At 33.7% G+C, this 20,070-nt stretch overlaps 1 protein-coding gene across 2 annotated transcripts in view; it reads left to right on the forward strand.

Annotated features, from left to right (window-relative positions):
• LOC110995185 (disintegrin and metalloproteinase domain-containing protein 10) overlaps positions 1 to 19,764 on the forward strand; it is a 114,445-nt gene extending 94,681 nt beyond the window's left edge. The window contains exons 3-15 of one of the 2 annotated variants that reach the window (XM_022262233.2): positions 4,970 to 5,091; positions 7,186 to 8,001; positions 8,369 to 8,509; positions 9,498 to 9,622; positions 9,884 to 10,012; positions 11,021 to 11,189; positions 11,547 to 11,710; positions 12,349 to 12,516; positions 13,314 to 13,516; positions 13,885 to 14,050; positions 14,615 to 14,745; positions 15,065 to 15,191; positions 15,586 to 19,764. In XM_022262233.2, the coding sequence (XP_022117925.2) occupies positions 4,970 to 5,091; positions 7,186 to 8,001; positions 8,369 to 8,509; positions 9,498 to 9,622; positions 9,884 to 10,012; positions 11,021 to 11,189; positions 11,547 to 11,710; positions 12,349 to 12,516; positions 13,314 to 13,516; positions 13,885 to 14,050; positions 14,615 to 14,745; positions 15,065 to 15,191; positions 15,586 to 17,088 (3,964 nt within the window). In that variant the 3' untranslated portion in view covers positions 17,089 to 19,764. Of the gene's footprint in view, positions 1 to 4,969; positions 5,092 to 7,185; positions 8,002 to 8,368; positions 8,510 to 9,497; positions 9,623 to 9,883; positions 10,013 to 11,020; positions 11,190 to 11,546; positions 11,711 to 12,348; positions 12,517 to 13,313; positions 13,517 to 13,884; positions 14,051 to 14,324; positions 14,403 to 14,614; positions 14,746 to 15,064; positions 15,192 to 15,585 lie in introns of those variants that run through there. The other variant, XM_045632098.1, reaches the window with a different exon arrangement.
• The last annotated feature ends 306 nt before the right edge of the window (positions 19,765 to 20,070 follow it).

Genomic DNA, 20,070 nt, shown 5'->3' on the forward strand with positions numbered 1-20,070 from the left:
TATTATTTATGTTACTACCAGTACCACAAAATCTTAATATATATATTTCTTGTGTGCGTGTGTATGTGACTGAACTCCTCCTAAACGACTGGACCGATTTAGACGAAATTTTTTGTGTGTGTTCAAGGGGATCTGAGAATGGTTTAGATTCACAATTTTGTCCGCTGGACAATGTTTTTTTAATTAATTTTCAATTTATTAGTTGTTGTTGACTTTGGAATGTTTTACATTGGATCCGACAGACGGCGCTACCATCGCAGTGTCAAATTTTAAATAATATTCGAATTTTAATTTTAGTCTGTCCCGAAATTTAAAAAAAGTTTTGTTATCATTGTGTTATATCGTGTGTGACCATGTGCTGGATCGTTAGATATTGTCATAACATTTGTATAATAATTTTCATCAAAATGGCTTATTAAAAATTGAAATTTTGAAATTAAAGACGTGTAGACAGGACAACGTCTGTCCGATCCGCTAGTATATTATATTTTACTAAATCTTAAAGAATAGTATATCATTTAAACTTATGATATAAAAGCTAATATATCAGGTGTAAATAATTCACACCTATTGTGCTCAGAACAAAGCTTGTTAAGAACAAAGCTCATTTTGTGTTTAGGGGCTAGCTTCCAAAGCACAGACTGAATATTCCCAAGACTCCTTTAATCAACAATACGAGGATTTACCAGAAATGAATAATGGCTTCCGGAAATTGCGTCCCCTAATAACTTCTTTCAGAGTTTTCAGTGCCTAAATAAGGATGGACGATGTTGGACTAATAAAAGTTGGTAATGTCACCACTTTGTTTTGATTTAGGGATCCGATTAATCACTGTCATGCCAAGATTGAAACTTATGTGTTAATTTATATGTCCCTTTCACCAAACAAAATAAGCGAAATTTGTTCTTTATTTGTAGTTACCTTCATGTATAATATGAGTATATAGATGTTAATTGGAAAAAGGCAGAGTATTTTAAAATAACGTATTACGTAGTTCATGTTTTCTTTTTTATAAATAGAATGACGCAAAGAAAAAAATAAAACGGGAATATGAAATTAATCATGGTTTTCGAACTGCAAAAAGTTGAAGTCATCATACCTAATCAAAGATATTTGTGGTCAAAGTGGCCAGTGCGACAAAACGCCAATTATTTATAAGGACCTAATATTAACTAATAAACATAACTGCAACTAACTACGGTAAAGCACTAAAGATTTAGAAACATAACTAAATGTAAAATGAGACAAATCGAAATCTATTATAAATAATTTAATAATTAATGAGTTCAAATAAGTAATAAAAGTTGTTATCTGAGATCAGTAAGTTAGTAAGTTATATGAAAGTACATTTTTTATTCAAAAGTCATCGTTCATAACATATTATTTCTGCAAGTAGGTACCTTCATTTCCTGGCTCTAATTATGATTATTGATCATCGATTAATATAATGAAACATTTAATTCAATATTTTTATCAATGTAATATTTAAATTAATGATCTCAAAGCTGAACTTAGAGATATTTATTAATTATTTTTGCTTCATTTATATTTCAATTTGGGCCGTAATACACATTGTACATACAGCACGTAAATTCTCTCGAAATTAATGATCGGATAAATTGACTTTTCTTAATTTAGTGTATAACTTTTTCACATTCTTCCTTTTTTCAATTTTATTAACAGTGCAATGTACTATGTCACCTTGTACACGTCTGGTATTGAACAATAACGTATATCCATTGATAACCATGTATAATTCAATTAATTACTAGAACATTACTTGGTCCTAATTATATTTACTCGTCTAATTGCATTATTTTAAGAAAAGTACTCCTTCAATTAGTAGTAGAAGTAATGAGAAGACAGATGAGTACTGTTGTTGTAATTAATAGGAATGTAAAAGTATTTATTTATTCAATGTACATTTTCGGTTCCGGATAACTTTTCATATAACTCCTGATATACCAACTTTATCCGATAATTGATTGTCCCTAAGCGGCGAATTAATAAAGAAAAATAAGCCGTATTAATCTCATTCTCGAAGTTGGTTTATTAAACTACGTAAATATAATCGGGAGAAACTGATGTTCAGGTAATTAATTAAATTATACGGTTTGCAAACAATTTGAGAATTTCAAATTTAAATGGATATAAACTTAGCCGAAATTAATCATTCTAAGTCTACCAATTACATTATAGCCAGCTGTGAACCTCAAATTAAAACTAGAAGTGGCTTTAAGATTTGAAAATTACTTTTATAGCAATTAAATTATGTCTAAAGAGTTTGTTAATTTGTCTAGAAAATTGCTATGGTTTATTAGACTCATCTATGGCGTAAACACCGAATGTTTTAGGGGGATTAAAAGGAAAAATAGCAGAGTATTTGCTAGTTACTGAAATAGAGCTATAAAGCTATGATTTGCTCGTATTTCGTATTGATAGGAATTAAAGTTCCGACCAATACGACAAAGCTTTCTTAATAAATTAAGATCGTATGTTTTTAATCTGGAGGGGTTTAAATCGTTACTAATTTTTTGTTTTACTTAATGTTTTTGTTTTGTTTATTATTTGTATGATCTGTTCGTGTATGTCATGTGTTCCTATAAGTGCTTGTCACATTATAAATAGTATTTTGTGGTTATTTTACCGATGTAACAGTGTGCCAAGCGTTGGCAAGCTTTTATCAATAAAAAAAAATAAAAAAAAATAGCAGCCTTAACAGTAATATAGTATACCTGTTTTTTTACATATTTAAGGCCAATGATGCCAATCGACAAACCACTATCATGGTGCTAAATATTCCTTATTGTGTAATTACCGCTATTAAGAAAGTCTGCCAAATGAGCAAATCATATAGATATTTTGCTCGTCAGCTCCCTAGCTAACAAACATGTGAAGTTAAAACAAAATAAAACAAAATATATGAAGTTAAAACAGTAAAAGTTGCGAAAAGATAAAGTGTAGTAGATTCTCAAGAGAAGGTAGAATGAATGAAAGAAGAGTATAACTATTTCTAATAATATGCAAGTGCAGAAGATGGATATACTAAATGCAAGCATATTTCATTTAAGTGCGCGCAGCTTGGAACGCAAGCGAGTTATTTTCCGTGTCACAACACGTTTTTATGGCTAGCCATCTGGAAGTGTTAAAATGTAGATCGTGGTGCTGCGACGATAAATCAGTCTAGGTTTGCGTAACGGAAATTTAGTGCTTCAACGTGATTGTACAAGGGAACTTTAAAACATAGGTGTCATGATATATTGTATGGGCAGTACTTTGGTCGTTAACAGAGTTTGGTAGTCGTACGGACTCGATATTTCTAACTATAGCGGTAGGTGTTTTTTGATGGTCATAGTGTGTAATACTGAGAGCGCTTGTAGACGTCCGTTTTTTTCACCGGATAACGGACCGTGTTTTTTGCCGGATTCGCAGTGGTGTATGAATTATAATGAACGTGTGTAGATGCACCGGACATCGGTCCGGCGAACAATTTACGCCGGATGCACCACCGCTTCCCCTAGGCGCGACGGACACCGGTCCGGTGTAAGAAAGGGCGGTCATCTACGCCAGTGTATTGGTGCGTGTTGACGCTGCCGGATGTATTGCCTGTTTTCTGTTTAATTAGTTGTAATTGAGTGCCGTCTACCTGCGTTCTTTTAAAAATGGGTGATATTGACATGGAATTGTTAATAAGTTTGGTTGATAATAGGCCTGTACTGTGGGACAAAACCCAAGAGTGCTATAAAAATAGACAGTCGAGTTTTGCCGCTTGGAGAGAAATTTGTCTTGCGTTAAATGAAGGTTTTGAAACGATGTCTGAGAAAGAAAAAAATGATTTTGGTTCAAAACTAACGCATATAGACGGCAATCCATCCATCCGGTAAAAAAATATGTATACAAGGATAGCCGTTTATTAACGGTCCGTTATCCGGTGAAAAAAACGGACGTCTACAAGCGCTCTTAGGGGCCGTTCAAGTATTTCGTAAGCAGATTTTCTACAATGCCCCCCCCCCCCCCCCCCCCTTATTAGTTATGTGTAAAAAGTAAATAATTACTGTTGACGTAATCACCAAATAAGAAAATCAAAGCCCCCCCCCCTAGAGTGCTTACGTATTACTTGAACAACCCCTTATTAACAAATAGAGTTATTGCGTTCAGTTACTATGACCGTCAATGCAATAATGATACATTATTTCATTAAATTTACATTGTATACTTCAATAAAGGTGACTAAGTATTTTACGAGGTGTTAAAGTCTTACTAATAATGGGCTTCGTAAAGAGAAATATTTTACAAGTTAATAAAGAGTTTTAACAAAATACTATTGTATTAGAATTCCTACCTAGTTTCTTTAGTGAATGTTTCATAATTAAAAGATTATTTTACTGTAAATGTTATTGAGTAAATAAGAGGTTTTCAAGAAATTATTACGCGAGTGTTCGTGCCGTATCTGTCATCTTTTCTCGGCTAAAGCTAAAATATGCTTTTCAAGTGAAATGGAAATTTTGTGAACTCTCTCAACAATATGAGCAATCATCTAGAAAATATCAATCTTATCTTTACCTATAATACAATTATTATATTCATAAATACTTTTTACTTTGCTAAATTAGTGATATAGTTACACTATTTCATTAATAATTTATTTATTATTGTTATTAAATTTAAACTACGGTAATTGAAAAGCTCTCATGCTCCTCCAATTATAATTAAAACAGAATCAATCATTATAAATAGTAAATTTTTGAGTGGAGCTTATAATTTTAAGGTATTTTATCTACTATTTCTACAACTTCAGTTTTCGTTTGCATCGAACAAATCAAGGCTATTGTTTAATTCTGTCAGTTTTTAATCTTCACCATCCTCTTCTTCATCTACCTTTACTGCTGAAGTCCGCACTATGTTAGGATCTACGACAGATTGTGGTATATAGGCAGTTTAGTTAAAAACAACATTGTTTTTGTTACAGGGAATTCCGACTTCTCCTCCAGCCCAGCCCAAGTTCAGTATTCACAGAAGACGTCCAGTTCCATTCCACTTCCGGCCCTCTTGACTACAATACCGCGCTTGTTTATTCCGGGAAGCTAGAAGGTAATAATTATTACCATTGCGATTACCGCTCAATGATTTTAGTCTAAGTCCTGATACCAAAACACGTAAGAATAGGTTTTATATATTTATCCATTTGTTTCTCTTTAGGTTGATATTAACATCTCTGATCTTTCTAGAGTATCACCGATAATTATTATTATTAAAATCATTATATCTAAATGTTTTCTTTAAATTAACAAATAGATATTATTAGTAGAAACGCGATATTCCTTTTCATATGCATTTAAAATTCAGTTACATGCAGCAATTTATTCAGGAAGCTGTAGAGATGTGGAGTGGAAATAGGAACAATGCAATCAAGAATATTAAAGCAGTTACGGAAATTTACATAACAATTAAACACGACATACGTTTAATATATCGCGATCGTGACCTAATTCAGCGCACAATTGGATATAACATAGGGTTGCCACAAAACACCATTGCCATTTAATTACATATTTTTCATCTTACATTTCTATGTCCAAATGACAAAAATATTTGGCCCACTTTTATGTGGATCCTTGTTCCTTTTTATTTATTTATGTATGGATTGTGACAACCCTACACAACCGTGGATTACGGATATAGGTACCGTAAGCCGGTCACGTACACCGCGGTTCGTTTGCGTCGATTCATTCAATCATCTTGACAATAGGTAAATCCGTGACGCGAACATTCTTGTGTACCTACATTTCTATGAAAATGTTTTATTCCACAGGCTTAGGACTAGGAAAATCTGGATATATAAAGAATTGAATCATTAACATTCTTATTACTAGTATAAAAAGTCACCTTCACGGCTGGAGCCGCAAACCTGATTAGCTGATCGAATAACATAAAAAATCACTGCATTCATAATAGCAAAGCCGATGATTTCCAGCGTGATTGAGCAAGCGCAACTAATTCGATTTTGCATATTAAATTTAGTAAACTCATATTTTTGCACAGATTAAATAACACTACACCATCCATACACCTTTTCTGCTTGGTCTACTTGCTAGAATGAACCATAAATGTATGCAAATGTATTTTAGTACCGCAACTGTCTGAAAGTCGAACGGTTTGAACTGAAAGACAATTGAATTTTCAATTGGTGAAATACCTTTAATTTTCCAAGTTAAGCAGAACAAAGTATAACTTCTATCCAGCTTAATAGAAGGAAATTACGAGGTGCGAGTTGCGACCCATCTGCTTCGCTAAGACAAAGTGAATTTTGATGAAATTAGTTCACGAGTTTAATGGACTGATTTCACCCCTCCCTTTGCGTATTTGTCGACATGTACCAAACATTACTACTTGTCTTTGTGTGTTACGAAAATGAGACACGACCTAGAAGCGAGCTGAAGTTAATGTACTCCTGCTCTCCTTTCATATAAAACTTAAGTTTGAAAAATCTAATTTCCGGAGCGAAATATGTACTGGAATTCGTGGTCTAAGAAAATCGAAATTTCTAGAATTTTTAAATTACTTTATAAGTGAAATTAATAAATTGTGACCCAAATTGTGTCCATTTTAGTAAAAGTTTTTCTTGCTTAATTTGCAAACTTAATTTTGCACTTAATATATAATGAACTTAAGGAAAGTCTGCGATTTGTTTGTCACGTCTATTGAGGCTTCATTCATCCACAAATTAAAGTTTTCGCCAATTTATCTAGTCTGTGAAAAGGATGGTTATTTTGCACTGTAAATAAAAACTTTTCAACTCTGCAATAAGATCAACGGTTAACTCTCTGAAAAATTTTCTTCATCAATAAAATGAATATGAAAACTGGAAAGAGACAACTTGAAAGTTGTAATTACAGTTATTTATGAGCGGTTTTCATCCCTCCGGCTGAGTGCAAGTTGTGATTTTAATTCATCGAATCCCCCAGGGCTCTTTGCACCTCGCATTAGTTTGCATAAAATATCGCTGGTTATTCATTAAAGCATCCCCAGTTGTTTGAGATTCAAAGGGTAATTTTGTAATGGGCTCCTTTCATTTCATTGTACCCACCAACTAAAGTATCTATTTCAATAAATATTCTATGGTGCATTAATAGCCTTTTTGCAATTCTTTACTGTTAACTTTAATACATTATTTATCCTTTTCAGATGATGATTCATCCCACGTCTATGGGGTGATAACGTCTGATGGATTGTTCGATGGGACCATATGGACATCTTCTGAAGAATATTACGTGGAGCCACTTTCTCGGTACAATGTAGATCATCCGACCATGCATAGCGTAATCTACCGACGCTCAGACGTAGAGCACCCACATAGCAATCGAGACGCCACGCATTGTGCCTCACATCTTCTACACATAAAAGGAACAATTGGCCAAAGCGGGGAACTATTCAATTTTACAGAAGAGCTTACTCTCACAGAGGTTCCCTTCACCAACTATTCAGATGACCTTACAACCGAAATCAATAGACGAAAGAAACGATGGCTTCCCGATGACGAAATGCAGGACGATCAGCCAAAGAAAAATCCTGATCTACCTTTAGATTTAGACGTACCATACTCTAGTAACAGTGACCCATTCGACAAATTTAGTACGAGGAAACCGAAGACCAAAATTGATAAGAGTAACTTAATAACTAAAGTGCGACTCGATTCAATAGAAGAATCGAGACCGAAGCCAAAGACTCACGTGGAGGTGATAAAGACTAAAGCAGGAGTAGTTACAGTAAGCAAAGATATTGTCAAGAAAGAGCCGGTTGGGTATACAATATTATCAGCCAATGCAACTGACGATGGGAGGCATGTAAACAAGAGAGCGACAGTTGATCCGAGAAAGACAACATGCCTAGTGTATTTACAAGCGGATCATATGTTTTACCAGCGCTACGGTTCCGAGGAAGCCTGTATCGAAGTGATGACACGCCATGTGCAGAAAGTTAACGCCATATATAAAGTAACAGGTGCGACTAATGCTTATGAACTAAGTTTCCTATTTTGTGTGTTTACAACACTCGCTTTCTATGTAGAAAAGCCATGAATTTCCGTGTAATGGTGATGTATTTTGTAAGTCTATTACGTTGATATACTGAAGTTTATTTGATGGCTTGTTCGAGTAGGACAGAACACACATTATGTTTTTGTATCTTAAATTTTCCAGGTTGAGCAATAAGGATACACATTAACGTTTAACTTTGATATAGTCTGTCTCTGTAGTTATATTCGTTTGCAAACCGTTCCGTTTATTACCTTTAAATTGAATAAATTTATAATTTATTTTCACAATATTCAATGACTTACAATTAGTGAACGATTAATTTTCATTTTCAGATTTCAACCAAGACGGAAAGCCAGACAATATAACATTCATGATAAAAAGGATAAAAGTTCATACTTTAGACGCACTCAAGGATCCCGCATATCGGTTTCCCAATAATTATGGAGTTGAAAAGTACTTGGAACTTTTTTCAGGTACGTTTTGGGAAATAATTGGTTTTTCGATTACACTTTGAATGCAAATTTTTACTTATTAAAATCTGAGAAGCCTCTGAGAAGCAGTCTATACTTTCTAGTTCCATTCCAAAAGATATATCAAGAAAAATGTATAAGTCCTGCTTTTTTCATTTAATTGGGTAATATTTTATGATATATAATTAGTTATTGATTGTTATAGGTTAAAAAGGTATATCTATTTTTAACATTAACATATCGACAGGTATAAGATTTGTTTGTTTGGTAAAAACTATTATAAGCCACACATAGCTTCCAAAAAAATAATCATTCTCTATTTATTTATAGCCTCACCAACAACGCCACACATAACAAAAATATAAAAGAAGCAATAAACAAATTTATAATTTATAAAAATAAAAAGCATATAAAGATTACTAAAGCATTACAAAATAAAGAACCTTAAATGAGTATAACATGACGAAAAATCATAAGAAAGTAGAGAGCCTTCCGAGCGTATCGATAGTAGGGCGATCCGAAAAAAAATATCAAGATTATTCGAACACTGCAGGCGATCGCACGGTCTAGTCATATCTAGCCATATTTTTTTTAAAGTCTTTATCTTTCAATCAGTCAGCTAGACTATGAGCAGATGTGTTGAGAGCTGAAAGGCGTTCAGAGCTAAATCTCCATCAAGACTGCTCCTTTCTGTCGCCTTTTAAGCCTATTTATTAGGTCTGGTATTAGGATGCGCTGGTATTAGCGTGGCAAGCTTATTAGGATGCATTTCTAGCCTTTTTCTGTATTTCACATACTACAGGTTTTTAACTCCTCTTTGACAGTCCTGAAAGCTATCTAGCCATAATTAGAATTATTTTACGGATGTAAAACAATTTTTCTTACTGATTTTCTGTGGAGTTTACAATCAATTTAAAAGTATTTCGCAATTCAAGGCTTTTCCTTATTACTTGCAAAATTTTAACTATGTCGCTTAATTTTCCCTTTTCAGAGGAAGACTACGACGCGTTTTGTCTCGCATATATGTTCACATACCGGGACTTTGAAATGGGGACTCTCGGGTTAGCCTGGACTGGAGATTTGAAGAACGCTGGGGGTGTTTGTGAAAAAAATGGTGTATGTATGCAATCATATTCGGTATATAATTTTCATTTATTTACATAGGGGCATGTTTCCCTGGTTATTTAGAGAGCACTTTGGAAGGAAGATTATATTTACTAAAATTAAATTTTCATTTTACATTAGCTTATACTTATTAAAATTATAAAACTCAATGAATTGTAGCAATTTTGAGCGAATTTAGGTAAATATATTTTTTAACATTTCATTTTTATAATATGAAGTATTAATTTTAAGGAAATATTAAACTCTTTTCAGCATTACCGGGGCAGTATGAAGTCCTTAAACACGGGCATCGTGACGTTACTAAATTACGGCAAGCACGTGCCGCCCGCTGTCTCCCACGTGACATTGGCTCACGAAATTGGACATAATTTTGGATCTCCGGTACGTGGATTTTAATGCTCATCTTTATACATATATATAATTCTACTGTGAGTGTGTATGTTACTGAACTTCTCTCAAACGACTGGACCGATTTTGACGAAATTTTTTGTGTGTCCGCTGGACAATGTTTTTTAATTAATTTTTAATTTATTAGTAGTTGTTGATTTTGGAACATTGGATCCGACAGACGGCGCTACCATCGCACTGTCAAATTTTAAATAATATTCGAATTTTAATTTTTAGTCTGTCCCGACATTAAATAATAATTTTCATCAAAATGGTCCAGAATGTTTTAGCTTATTAAAAAAAGTTTGAAATTTTCAAATTAAAGACGTGTAGACAGGACAACGCCTGTCGGGTCCGCTAGTATTTCTATAAAGAAACAATTCTTGATATATGCTTTTAGGGACACATTAAATATATTCGTAGGTAATTGAAATCATTTATGAGATTTGTTACTATTAAACAATTGCAAAATAGATATTTTCTTTCCTTCGGTCGCGATTTTCGTTGATAAAAGAATAATATTGTTATTAATTAATATTAGCGATTAAACTAGTTTTATAAAACATTATTAAACAGGCCATTATACAGGGTTTAAGGCCTTTTGTAGGCATAGTCGCGTTTCGTTTCCAAAAAGTACACCAATATACACAATTGTATTGTCTAAATGTCTAACTACGTAATAATTCGCGTATTCTCTAATAATTCTTTACAAGTTTAGCGCCTTATCTAGTTTAACGACGTGTCCCGAATCCAATTATTTACAAGATATCGCTTGTTAGCGTCCATCTATTGTCGCTTCACAATAAACTTCTTTGTTGTTTATTCTTATATTGTACCTGAATGATATAAAGGTTTTACCTGAGGTCTACGATTTTATTTATATAAATATCTTTTCAATTGGAACGAAATTAACGGGAATGTTTCCTGTCAAATATCCGTTATAGACGTGTCAGTTAGCACCAAGTCTCGACTCTAAACCTCATATTAGTATGCTAATTTCAGCACGATCCAGAGGTCTGTACCCCTTTTGGAGAAGATGGAAACTACATAATGTTCGCACGAGCTACGAGCGGTGATCGCAAGAATAATAACAAGTTTTCCCCGTGTTCCTTGAGAGCTATAGATCCTGTACTCAATAATAAAGCTCGCTCGCCCAAAGGATGCTTCACAGGTAAAAATGTTTGCTTGTTAGAAATCAAAACGTAATATATTCGCTTATATCAATAATGATATTTTTTTTTGTAATAAAGCAGACATTGTTTATAAGCAGGAAATATATAATTACAAATTTACCCTCTTTATTATAATATAATAATTTACTTTGTATGTTTAATAATCCATTATTAATCACAGTATACAAATGCTATGCATGCATAATTTATCGTGAAATAAAGAATATATTCTACGGTGTTTATAATTTTATGGTGATATATAATAAGCATAATGATAGAAATTATTTAAATATGACTAAGTTAATAGAAAATTGTAGTTAATACGCTTTGATATCATATTAATGTTTAATTTCCAGAACCGCAGCCAGCGATATGCGGTAATGGCGTGGTGGAGGAAGGCGAAGAATGCGATTGTGGCTGGGCATCCGAATGTACGGACGTGTGTTGTCGTCCGCAGGCCGTACGTCCTCACTACAAGCCGTGTACGCTAACTGAACATAGCGTGTGTAGTCCTAGTCAGGTATGTATCAGGTAGATTACATGGCCTGTATTATAGTTACATATATTAGTTAGTTGTATTATAGTTCTTACTTTGCACAGATCCTATAGGGAAACCAAAATATTTTTCTTTAGCGTATTCAGTGTCGTCAATTCGCAGATACGTACTCTAAATAGATAGCTTTATTTTAACGTAAATAGGAAGCCTCCTGATTACGTATATACTGACAAACTAAATAATGTATGCTTAAATATATGATATATATTATTATAATTTTCTTTATAATACCTGATTTATTATCAATATTAATTTTTACGTCTCGTATTACAAATAAAGTTATATCTTTAAATGAGCAATTTTTTTGCAAGTTTTGAGCAAGTTTCGGGGGTGATAAATCGATCTAGCTGAGAATGAGGATTTTTTTGTTTAAATAACCAGGTTATATATTTTTTTTATTCTCTCGGTAAGATCGAAAAATATTATTCATATTTCATAATTTTATTAGTATGTAATTTGTATTTAAATATAATTTCCAAATAACACAATTTTTAAAAAATAAAAAAATACCGATTAAAGCTCATCCAGGTACTTGAAAAATAAAGTGAAAAACTTATAACTAAAGTCAAAAAAGGCTTCAGCTATGCGTTTTTTTTCTTCAGGGTCCCTGCTGCACATCTTCATGTACACTCAAATTTGGGGATAAATGTCGCTCTGATAATGGATGCCGAGACGCGGCGCATTGCGACGGGAAGCGCGCTGTTTGTCCCGCGAGCAGACACAAGCCCAACCGAACTAGATGTGACAAGGAACTCGTCTGTTTCATGGGCGTAAGTAGCTTAACCCACAGACGAAAGAAACATTTTATTAATAAAATAACCTTATTTCTATTGATACATTACTTAACCTAAATCAATGACATATTTTGATGGGCTTAAAGATGATAATAATCTTTGAGACAAATATTAAAAATAAATTATCTAAATAAACAAAAACTATTTATTATGAACGTAGCTCGCATACAAATAAAAGTATAATTTATTTGCCCAATTAATCAAGTCGTAATATTTTTTTAAAATTTCAGTTTCGCTATTAGTTCTATTATTTCTGATTTACACAAAAATTCACTTCTTTCGTGTACCTAAAAAAAATAATAATCTATGCAGTGGATAAAATTTTGTTGAAAGGTGTTTTTTCATAGATTACACCCATATAATATGGTACCTATTTAATGTGGATAAATTTCCATTTCAATAATGGATTCTTCTAATATAGGAGAAATGTGTTCCATATATATCTATTTCTCTTTTTACTATACTGAAAGCGTTTATGTGACGTTGTGGTTTATGACATTTTCTTTTGAATTATTGTATGTAAAGGGAGGATAAAACTTGCTGAGTTTCTTGCCCGTTCTTCTCAGAACAAGACCTCCTGGTAGTCTTGCGAACGGATGGCGTAGTTTTGCTCTTTCGCGAATTTTGTAAACGTTTTTGACATTCACAAGCATGCCTTAGGTCGCATCTGGACTGAATAAATGAATTTTGATTTTTGATTTTTAATTTTTTTAAATAAAAACACTGCCATAAACGGTTAAAACAAAACATAATAATTTAATACACCATTACAGGAATGTACGGGTTCAATCTGCCTCGCCTATGGCCTGGAATCATGTCAATGCGTACCTCGTAAGGATGATCCTAGGTCAGCCTGTGAGTTGTGTTGCCGGAAAACGGGAGGACCCTGTCTATCCAGCTTCCATTGGAACACATCGCCGTATGATGTCCCGGATATGTATGCAAAACCGGGAACCCCTTGCAATGATTATAATGGGTATGTTTATGTGTTCTATTGTCTCAAAATAATTTTGTTTAGTAGTTATTCATTTCTGTTCTGATATCGGTATTTTAATATACTTCCACCTCCAATAAAAAAATGTCCAAGAGCTTTTTTTTTGTTGCAAGAACAAAGTAACAATTCATGTTCGTATATGTATACACAATAAACACTTATGACTGTCAAAAAAGCGTATATATATATTAAATGCTTCTAATTTTAAATTAACTGTCAGTTCTCAAATCAAGGGCGTAGAACGGAAGAGAAGAACTGGCAATAACCTTACCACCACTCTTTTTTTACTACGTAACAGAGATATATAAATATATGCCTTGTAGAAATTAAAAATATATGTTTTCCTACAGCTACTGTGACGTATTCCAACGTTGCCGTGAAGTAGACCCGTCAGGTCCGTTGGCGACTCTCCGGAAACTCTTATTGTCCGATGAAAGCATTGCCGGCTTCAAACGGTGGGTCCTCCGCCACTGGTACGCCGTTCTGCTCATACTCCTAGCTGTTATTGCTCTCCTGGTAAGTTATTATTACTTACTACTAAGTTATTATTAGCTTTTTTTAATTTCATTATCTTAGTCAGTTATAGTTTTGGAAAGGAAGTAGACTTCCTTTCCATACCATTCCATTATGGAAGTAATATTACTGTTTTGTCTGTCTGTCTCATTACGACAAAATAGGATTACCTAGAGATGAAGGATTATGACAGAAATGCTGAAAATTGTTAGAAGTATTTAAAAAATATTAAGATTCTATAAGGACAGTAATTATTGATTTGTTATATTTTTCTTAGCGGTGTTGCAGAATTCTAGACTCTGCCATAGAACTTGAAGAGTCAATAAAAGGTATTATTTAAAACATGCAAATAAGCCAGTGTTTTACGCTAAAAGAAACTATTGTTTGTTCCTCACTGCGTACTTCACTATAGCTAAGAAAATGCTAGAAAATCATTTTCTCATTTACTTCGCTACTTTGTATCATTTCTCTTCAAAATTGGCAGATCGAAGGCCAATTGTTTGCCAATATATCTTATGGTGGTCTTACGACAGTTTTCGTTTATATTAATGCCATAAAAATTACTAGGTGGCGAGCACCCGGTTTCTGGGGAGGCACGCTAAGAAGATGAAATCAGTCACAATCATCCACTCATCAACCACAGAAACCGTCCGTCTGCCTGATGCCGGCGACCAGATGATCGTACATACGGCCGTCAGGTACGTACTTCGAAATTAGATTAGCCTGGGTCATATGGTTAAATGTATACAAGACCTAGTACGAAAGATAGATGGTTGAAAATAAAAGAAAAGCAGATAATGTAATAATTATTGAGCAGCTTAGTGGCTTATCTGAAATCTGGGGCCACGACCTAAAAAGGTTGTAGCGCTACTGAATATTATTATTAATATAATTTTTGCCAAATATATGTTTATCATAGCTGTCACATTAAACATTAGGTTATAACTTAAACTAATTTTAATAACTAAATACAAAATAGATAGTTGCATGCACTACGAGTCGAGTCTATAATTTCAGATCCAAACTCCCTCTTAAGAAGAAGGTAGCACTTCGCACTCGAGCATACCGCAGTAAGAAGGAACAGACTAACAAACAAGGAGACAAGGCGTCGCCTGCGCATGCCGCTAAGAACAACAAGAAGAGAGTAAGTTTTCGCATAAGATAATAAGGGCCTGTTTCTCAATGTCCGGATATGTTCCAAATAGCTATTACTTATTGGTAGGATAAACAGTATTTTTGCGTTTCACGACTGTCAGATAGCGCTATTTGTCATGAAATGCCAAGTATATTATTCGGAACTTTTATCTTTCGGGTAATATATGTGTTGCATAGCTATTTGTGACTTTATCCATACATTGTGAAACAGGCCCTAAACATACAAAATTATTTGCTTGATACAATGATTTCATGTGATGAACGGTAATTTGCATTTAATGCCTCTTCAAAACAGATTTTGTACCACTGGTTGGACCCAGTTCCTATTATGTTTATCGTATGTAAAGTGAAAGCAAAAACTTACTCATTTTTTATTCTTACAGAAACCACCGGCCCAGCCCAAACTTGATGAAGTCAAAGTAGCAAAAGAATCTACTGTCGTTGTTACAAATGCCGAAGGGAAGTCTCCTAAACATGTTATATTATCGAAACATAAAGGGAAAGTTAAAAAGAGAAAGCTCAAAGTCAAAAAGGAAACCATAGATTATAGCTCAATGCAGAAACATCCTTCTTCTCCTATTAAGGACAATGAAGCTTTATCTAAAGTTCAGAAGTGGCTGCTCAGCTCCCCCCAGCCCACAGTTATCCCTAAGTCGAAATCTATACCTGTCAATTTAACTGAAAGAACGCATCGCCAAATCTCAAAAGGATCCAGGAAAGCTAGGCCTTCAAAAAGTGCGACAAACCTTTTCTCCGGAGAGAAAGCTAGATTACAAGTAGTTTTCAAACCTCCATTTAGATTTAGCGTTAAAATTTGTAAGAGCGATAAATCCAAAGTAGTTCTAGATAAGTCGTCGAAGCCCGAATTAGAAAGGAAACGTCACGATTCCCTTCCTCAGCAGACCTGTCCAACCGAATCGGGAAACTCAAACCTTATCTCTAAACTAAAGTTATCCAATTCAATTAAAAATAGTACAGAACATACAACGAATACCCAAAACGCAGACATAGGTCGACAAGAAACCGTGCACGGTTATGAAAATCTCTTACCTCGCAGCGTTAGCGATTGCAAGTTGGGAAAGAAAGCGGCCGATGTCAAAGTACGCAGCGGGCACAAGAAAAGTAATTCGGTTGGTCAGAGACGCGACACAACTGAGAGTAGACAAAATCTAATATCGCAGGAAGATTTTGACAACGCTCACGTTTACGAAAACGTGGTATTGTCGCAAGACGCCTTCGTCCCGAAAAGTTGCAGTATGCCGCGCCGTCAGAACTCCGCTGTCATCTCCAGACAGAGCAGCTACGGCCATCTACCTCGAGCACAAATCCGCCCACATAGACACAGCACCAACAACGTCACGCGATCGCGAAACAACAGCAACGGCGAACTGGAACACTTCTACAACGTGATCGAGACGTTGCGGCGCGACGCCAACCCTTGCGACACGAACACAAGTAGTTCGTCCGGTAGTACCGCGCGCCAGGGGAAAACGCGTCAGAACAGTCTGGCCGATCCGTCGAAGCTCAAACGGCAGATGAGCGAGGTCGAGCTGGATAAGAGTAAACTCAGGGGCTTCCAATTAGTGGTGGGAAAGGAGAAGCTGAAGCGGCAGCTGAGCGACAACGAGTTGGGTCGTTCGCGGCCTCAGTTGGCCATGCCGATGCCGATGTCGGCGGGCGCAGAGCCGCGACCCGCGTTCTGCTTCAAACGCGCCAGCCTCGACTGCGAAGCGTCTCTTCCGGCACGGCAAAAGTCTCGTAGCTCCAAACGGACGTATACGTTTGGAGAACTCAAGAACACCGTCCCGAGTGCCGAACCGTGCCAGTCGCCGGCCGACGGCATTCACATCTCGCCCGAGGAATTTTTGAAAATAATCGATAATTAAATTCCGAGTAGCGGTAAGCCGTGTACATTGTTAGTTCGTATATTGCTAATGTAAATATTGTACTTGCTTTTAGTGTTAAGGAACGACCCTGCCACTGAAACGGACCATTGTTTCTAATGTCTCATATTCCTTTGAGAGATTATATTCTTTTACAATTGTAGTTTTTCCTATAAACTACAATTGTAAAAGAAGGCTTCATCATAAACTTTTAAATTGAATAATTTCTCACCTCAACTGATTTTTTACAAATCAATTGTTTACTTATTTCGAAAAATATTAGTTTGTATAATACGTATTTTGTTTTAGAATAACAATGGTCCCGTTTCACTGTACGATCTCTATAAATGAATCTCTATTTTTTCTACATAACCTATTGTACAAATTGACTCATACCTATTATAATATGTAAAGTGTTCAGATAACATTATCTCTATAACTATTACAGTGTACGTAAACTTTATTTTACGTCAAAAACTTTTATTTTTCCTAAAAACTTGCAAATATGTATTTTACTGCTTTAAATCTTTATATTTATCTAAGAATGTGCTAAGTACAATAATGTATAATACGCCCGATAGGAAAATGATTTTTGAAGTTATACTTCTTTTGGCGCGGTAGGGAAAGATAATGAGTATTTTTTCACGAAGCGCGCGCATACCGTCACAAAAAACCGACACCATGAAGTTGTAATAGTCAACATTTTAGGTATTTCTGTTGAACGTATATAAAGGCGAAAGATTCAAAATTTTGAAAGGATTTTTATCTTGTTACGCCGAAGAAGTATAACCTCAAACGCGTGTATATAAGTACACACACGTTTTTTTTTTAAATCTGTCAATTAAATATGTCAATCTGTTAACAACATATAATATTTTATAGTTACAAATGAATAATTTAAAATCATTAATCGCTATAACGCCAATTATTTAATAGTGAGATAAAATGTACTTGATTAATACAAGGCAATTTAAAGGTACTTGCTCAAAACAATCGTATTTTAAACTTTGATTTGAAGACATAATCTGTCTTTTGGTACCACATTCTCGAAGATATACAACTATTTTGAGCAGGACCATTTAAATTAAGCATATTTTAGAAAACTAAGCGCGTAGCAGTAAGGTCATAACTTATATTTTTCAATAACTGCGAAATCATAATTTAAGTTTTATTAAATCCATGAACTATTTTCTCTTCAATATTGCCAGATGTCTAAAATAGACTTTATTTTTACACTTGTATTAATCAGTACTAACGAAATTAAAAGCTTTTTCACAATAAATATTTTTCTATAAATTTTAACAGAAACAAAATTAATACAGCTTCTTGCGTTACAAATATCTGAGATGGAATATTATTTAATTCGTGTATTAGTGGGACAATATTATTTAGTATGTAGACGAGTGGTTAACTCAATTAGGTAAGGAATTATGAATTGAAATATGCATTTAAGTTATTGTATTCCCGCCTAATTTTAAAAGCTGACGATATGTGATAGTCCTGTTGTATTAAATTGTCGCTGTATAACCTCGTGTGTCCAGAGAACCAAACATTACAGGAAACGAAAAGAATGTTTCATTTCACCAACGTTCGTTTATTATATGCTTTTGTCCAAAGTTATGGATGGTAAAAGGACTTATTTATTAATAACATAAGTCGTTGCTTCATAACTTATGAAACGAACTATATAAATATATAATTACTTATGAACTTCATAACTTATGAATCATAAGATTATACCAGTTAACTTTTGACATACGAGGTTGTCAATCTACAGTGACGTTATGTATATGTTCATAGAATGAAGTATGTTTTTTTTTAAATTGGCAGACTTCTTGAATAATAAACATGCTAAAATGTTACTTATACGCCTTTTTCATTCTAATTTTCCGTGTATAAAAATGACTTGATAAGTTTGCCATTTACCAAAATTAATTTATTTCTGTCTCAGGTATTGAGCAAATGCGATAATTTAGGATTGACGTGGTATGTCGCGTTTTTTCGGCTAATTAATGCGTCTATGAGCTTTGTAATAGGAGTGTAAGGGTAAATTTTAAAAATGATACTCAAAGTATTGAACGTGTTACAAATTTGTATTTTAAAATCGTTTCTTACGGGTACCTACTTAGTACTGTACGTTTGAGTAGATTGCTTCATGTTTTATTAGCTCTAAATAACGTGTTAAACTTCGTTGTCCTATGTAAAAATAATGTTCTTAGAAGTGCGTATTCCTTTTATTTGTTTATCCAGTATTTTATATATTATGTGATTGTTTGTCGTTATTACGACTGCAGTGTGTTAAATGAATTTGTAAATGATATGTACGTAATTGTAATAGAATTGAGTAAACTATTCGATCGTTTTAGGTGACGATACATTTATTATTATTCTGAACAGAAAAAATGAATTCGATATTGGTTCAAAGTGCCTTATGAGCAAATTATTACATTCCTACAAACATTCCACGTAATTTTATGGTTTCAAATGACTAAATAGAATTAATTCATATTCCATTAACATTTTCGTAATTATTTCTATTAAATAACGAATTATTGTAAAAACCCAATATACCTATAGTATAGTATAGTTATTGTTTCTGTACTTACGATTTAGTCTGTGATAGAATATTTTTCATGATCTTTTGTTTCAATCACCAGTTATTATTTGATTTTGATTTATTATATTTAAATACAAATTTGTAATTAATTCATTTTCTAACATTTACTATTTTTTCTGTATTTTTTAAACGAATAAAATGATCCAATAATATTTTAGGTTTTTTATTTATAACATTAATTTTAATCAAAATTGTAAAAAAGTCGACTTAGAATTATGATAATAATTAATTGCTAGGCAATATACCGGCAATAAACAATAAACTATGAAATATAATATGCTAAAAACCTTTTTTAATATTCATATAAACCTGGCTGTATGTAAAACATTTTTAAAAATGAGTTTACAAACCTCAGATGTGTTTTGTTT

Source organism: Pieris rapae, chromosome 2 (genome assembly GCF_905147795.1).
Source record: "Pieris rapae chromosome 2, ilPieRapa1.1, whole genome shotgun sequence".
NCBI classification, from domain to species: Eukaryota; Metazoa; Arthropoda; class Insecta; order Lepidoptera; family Pieridae; genus Pieris; species Pieris rapae.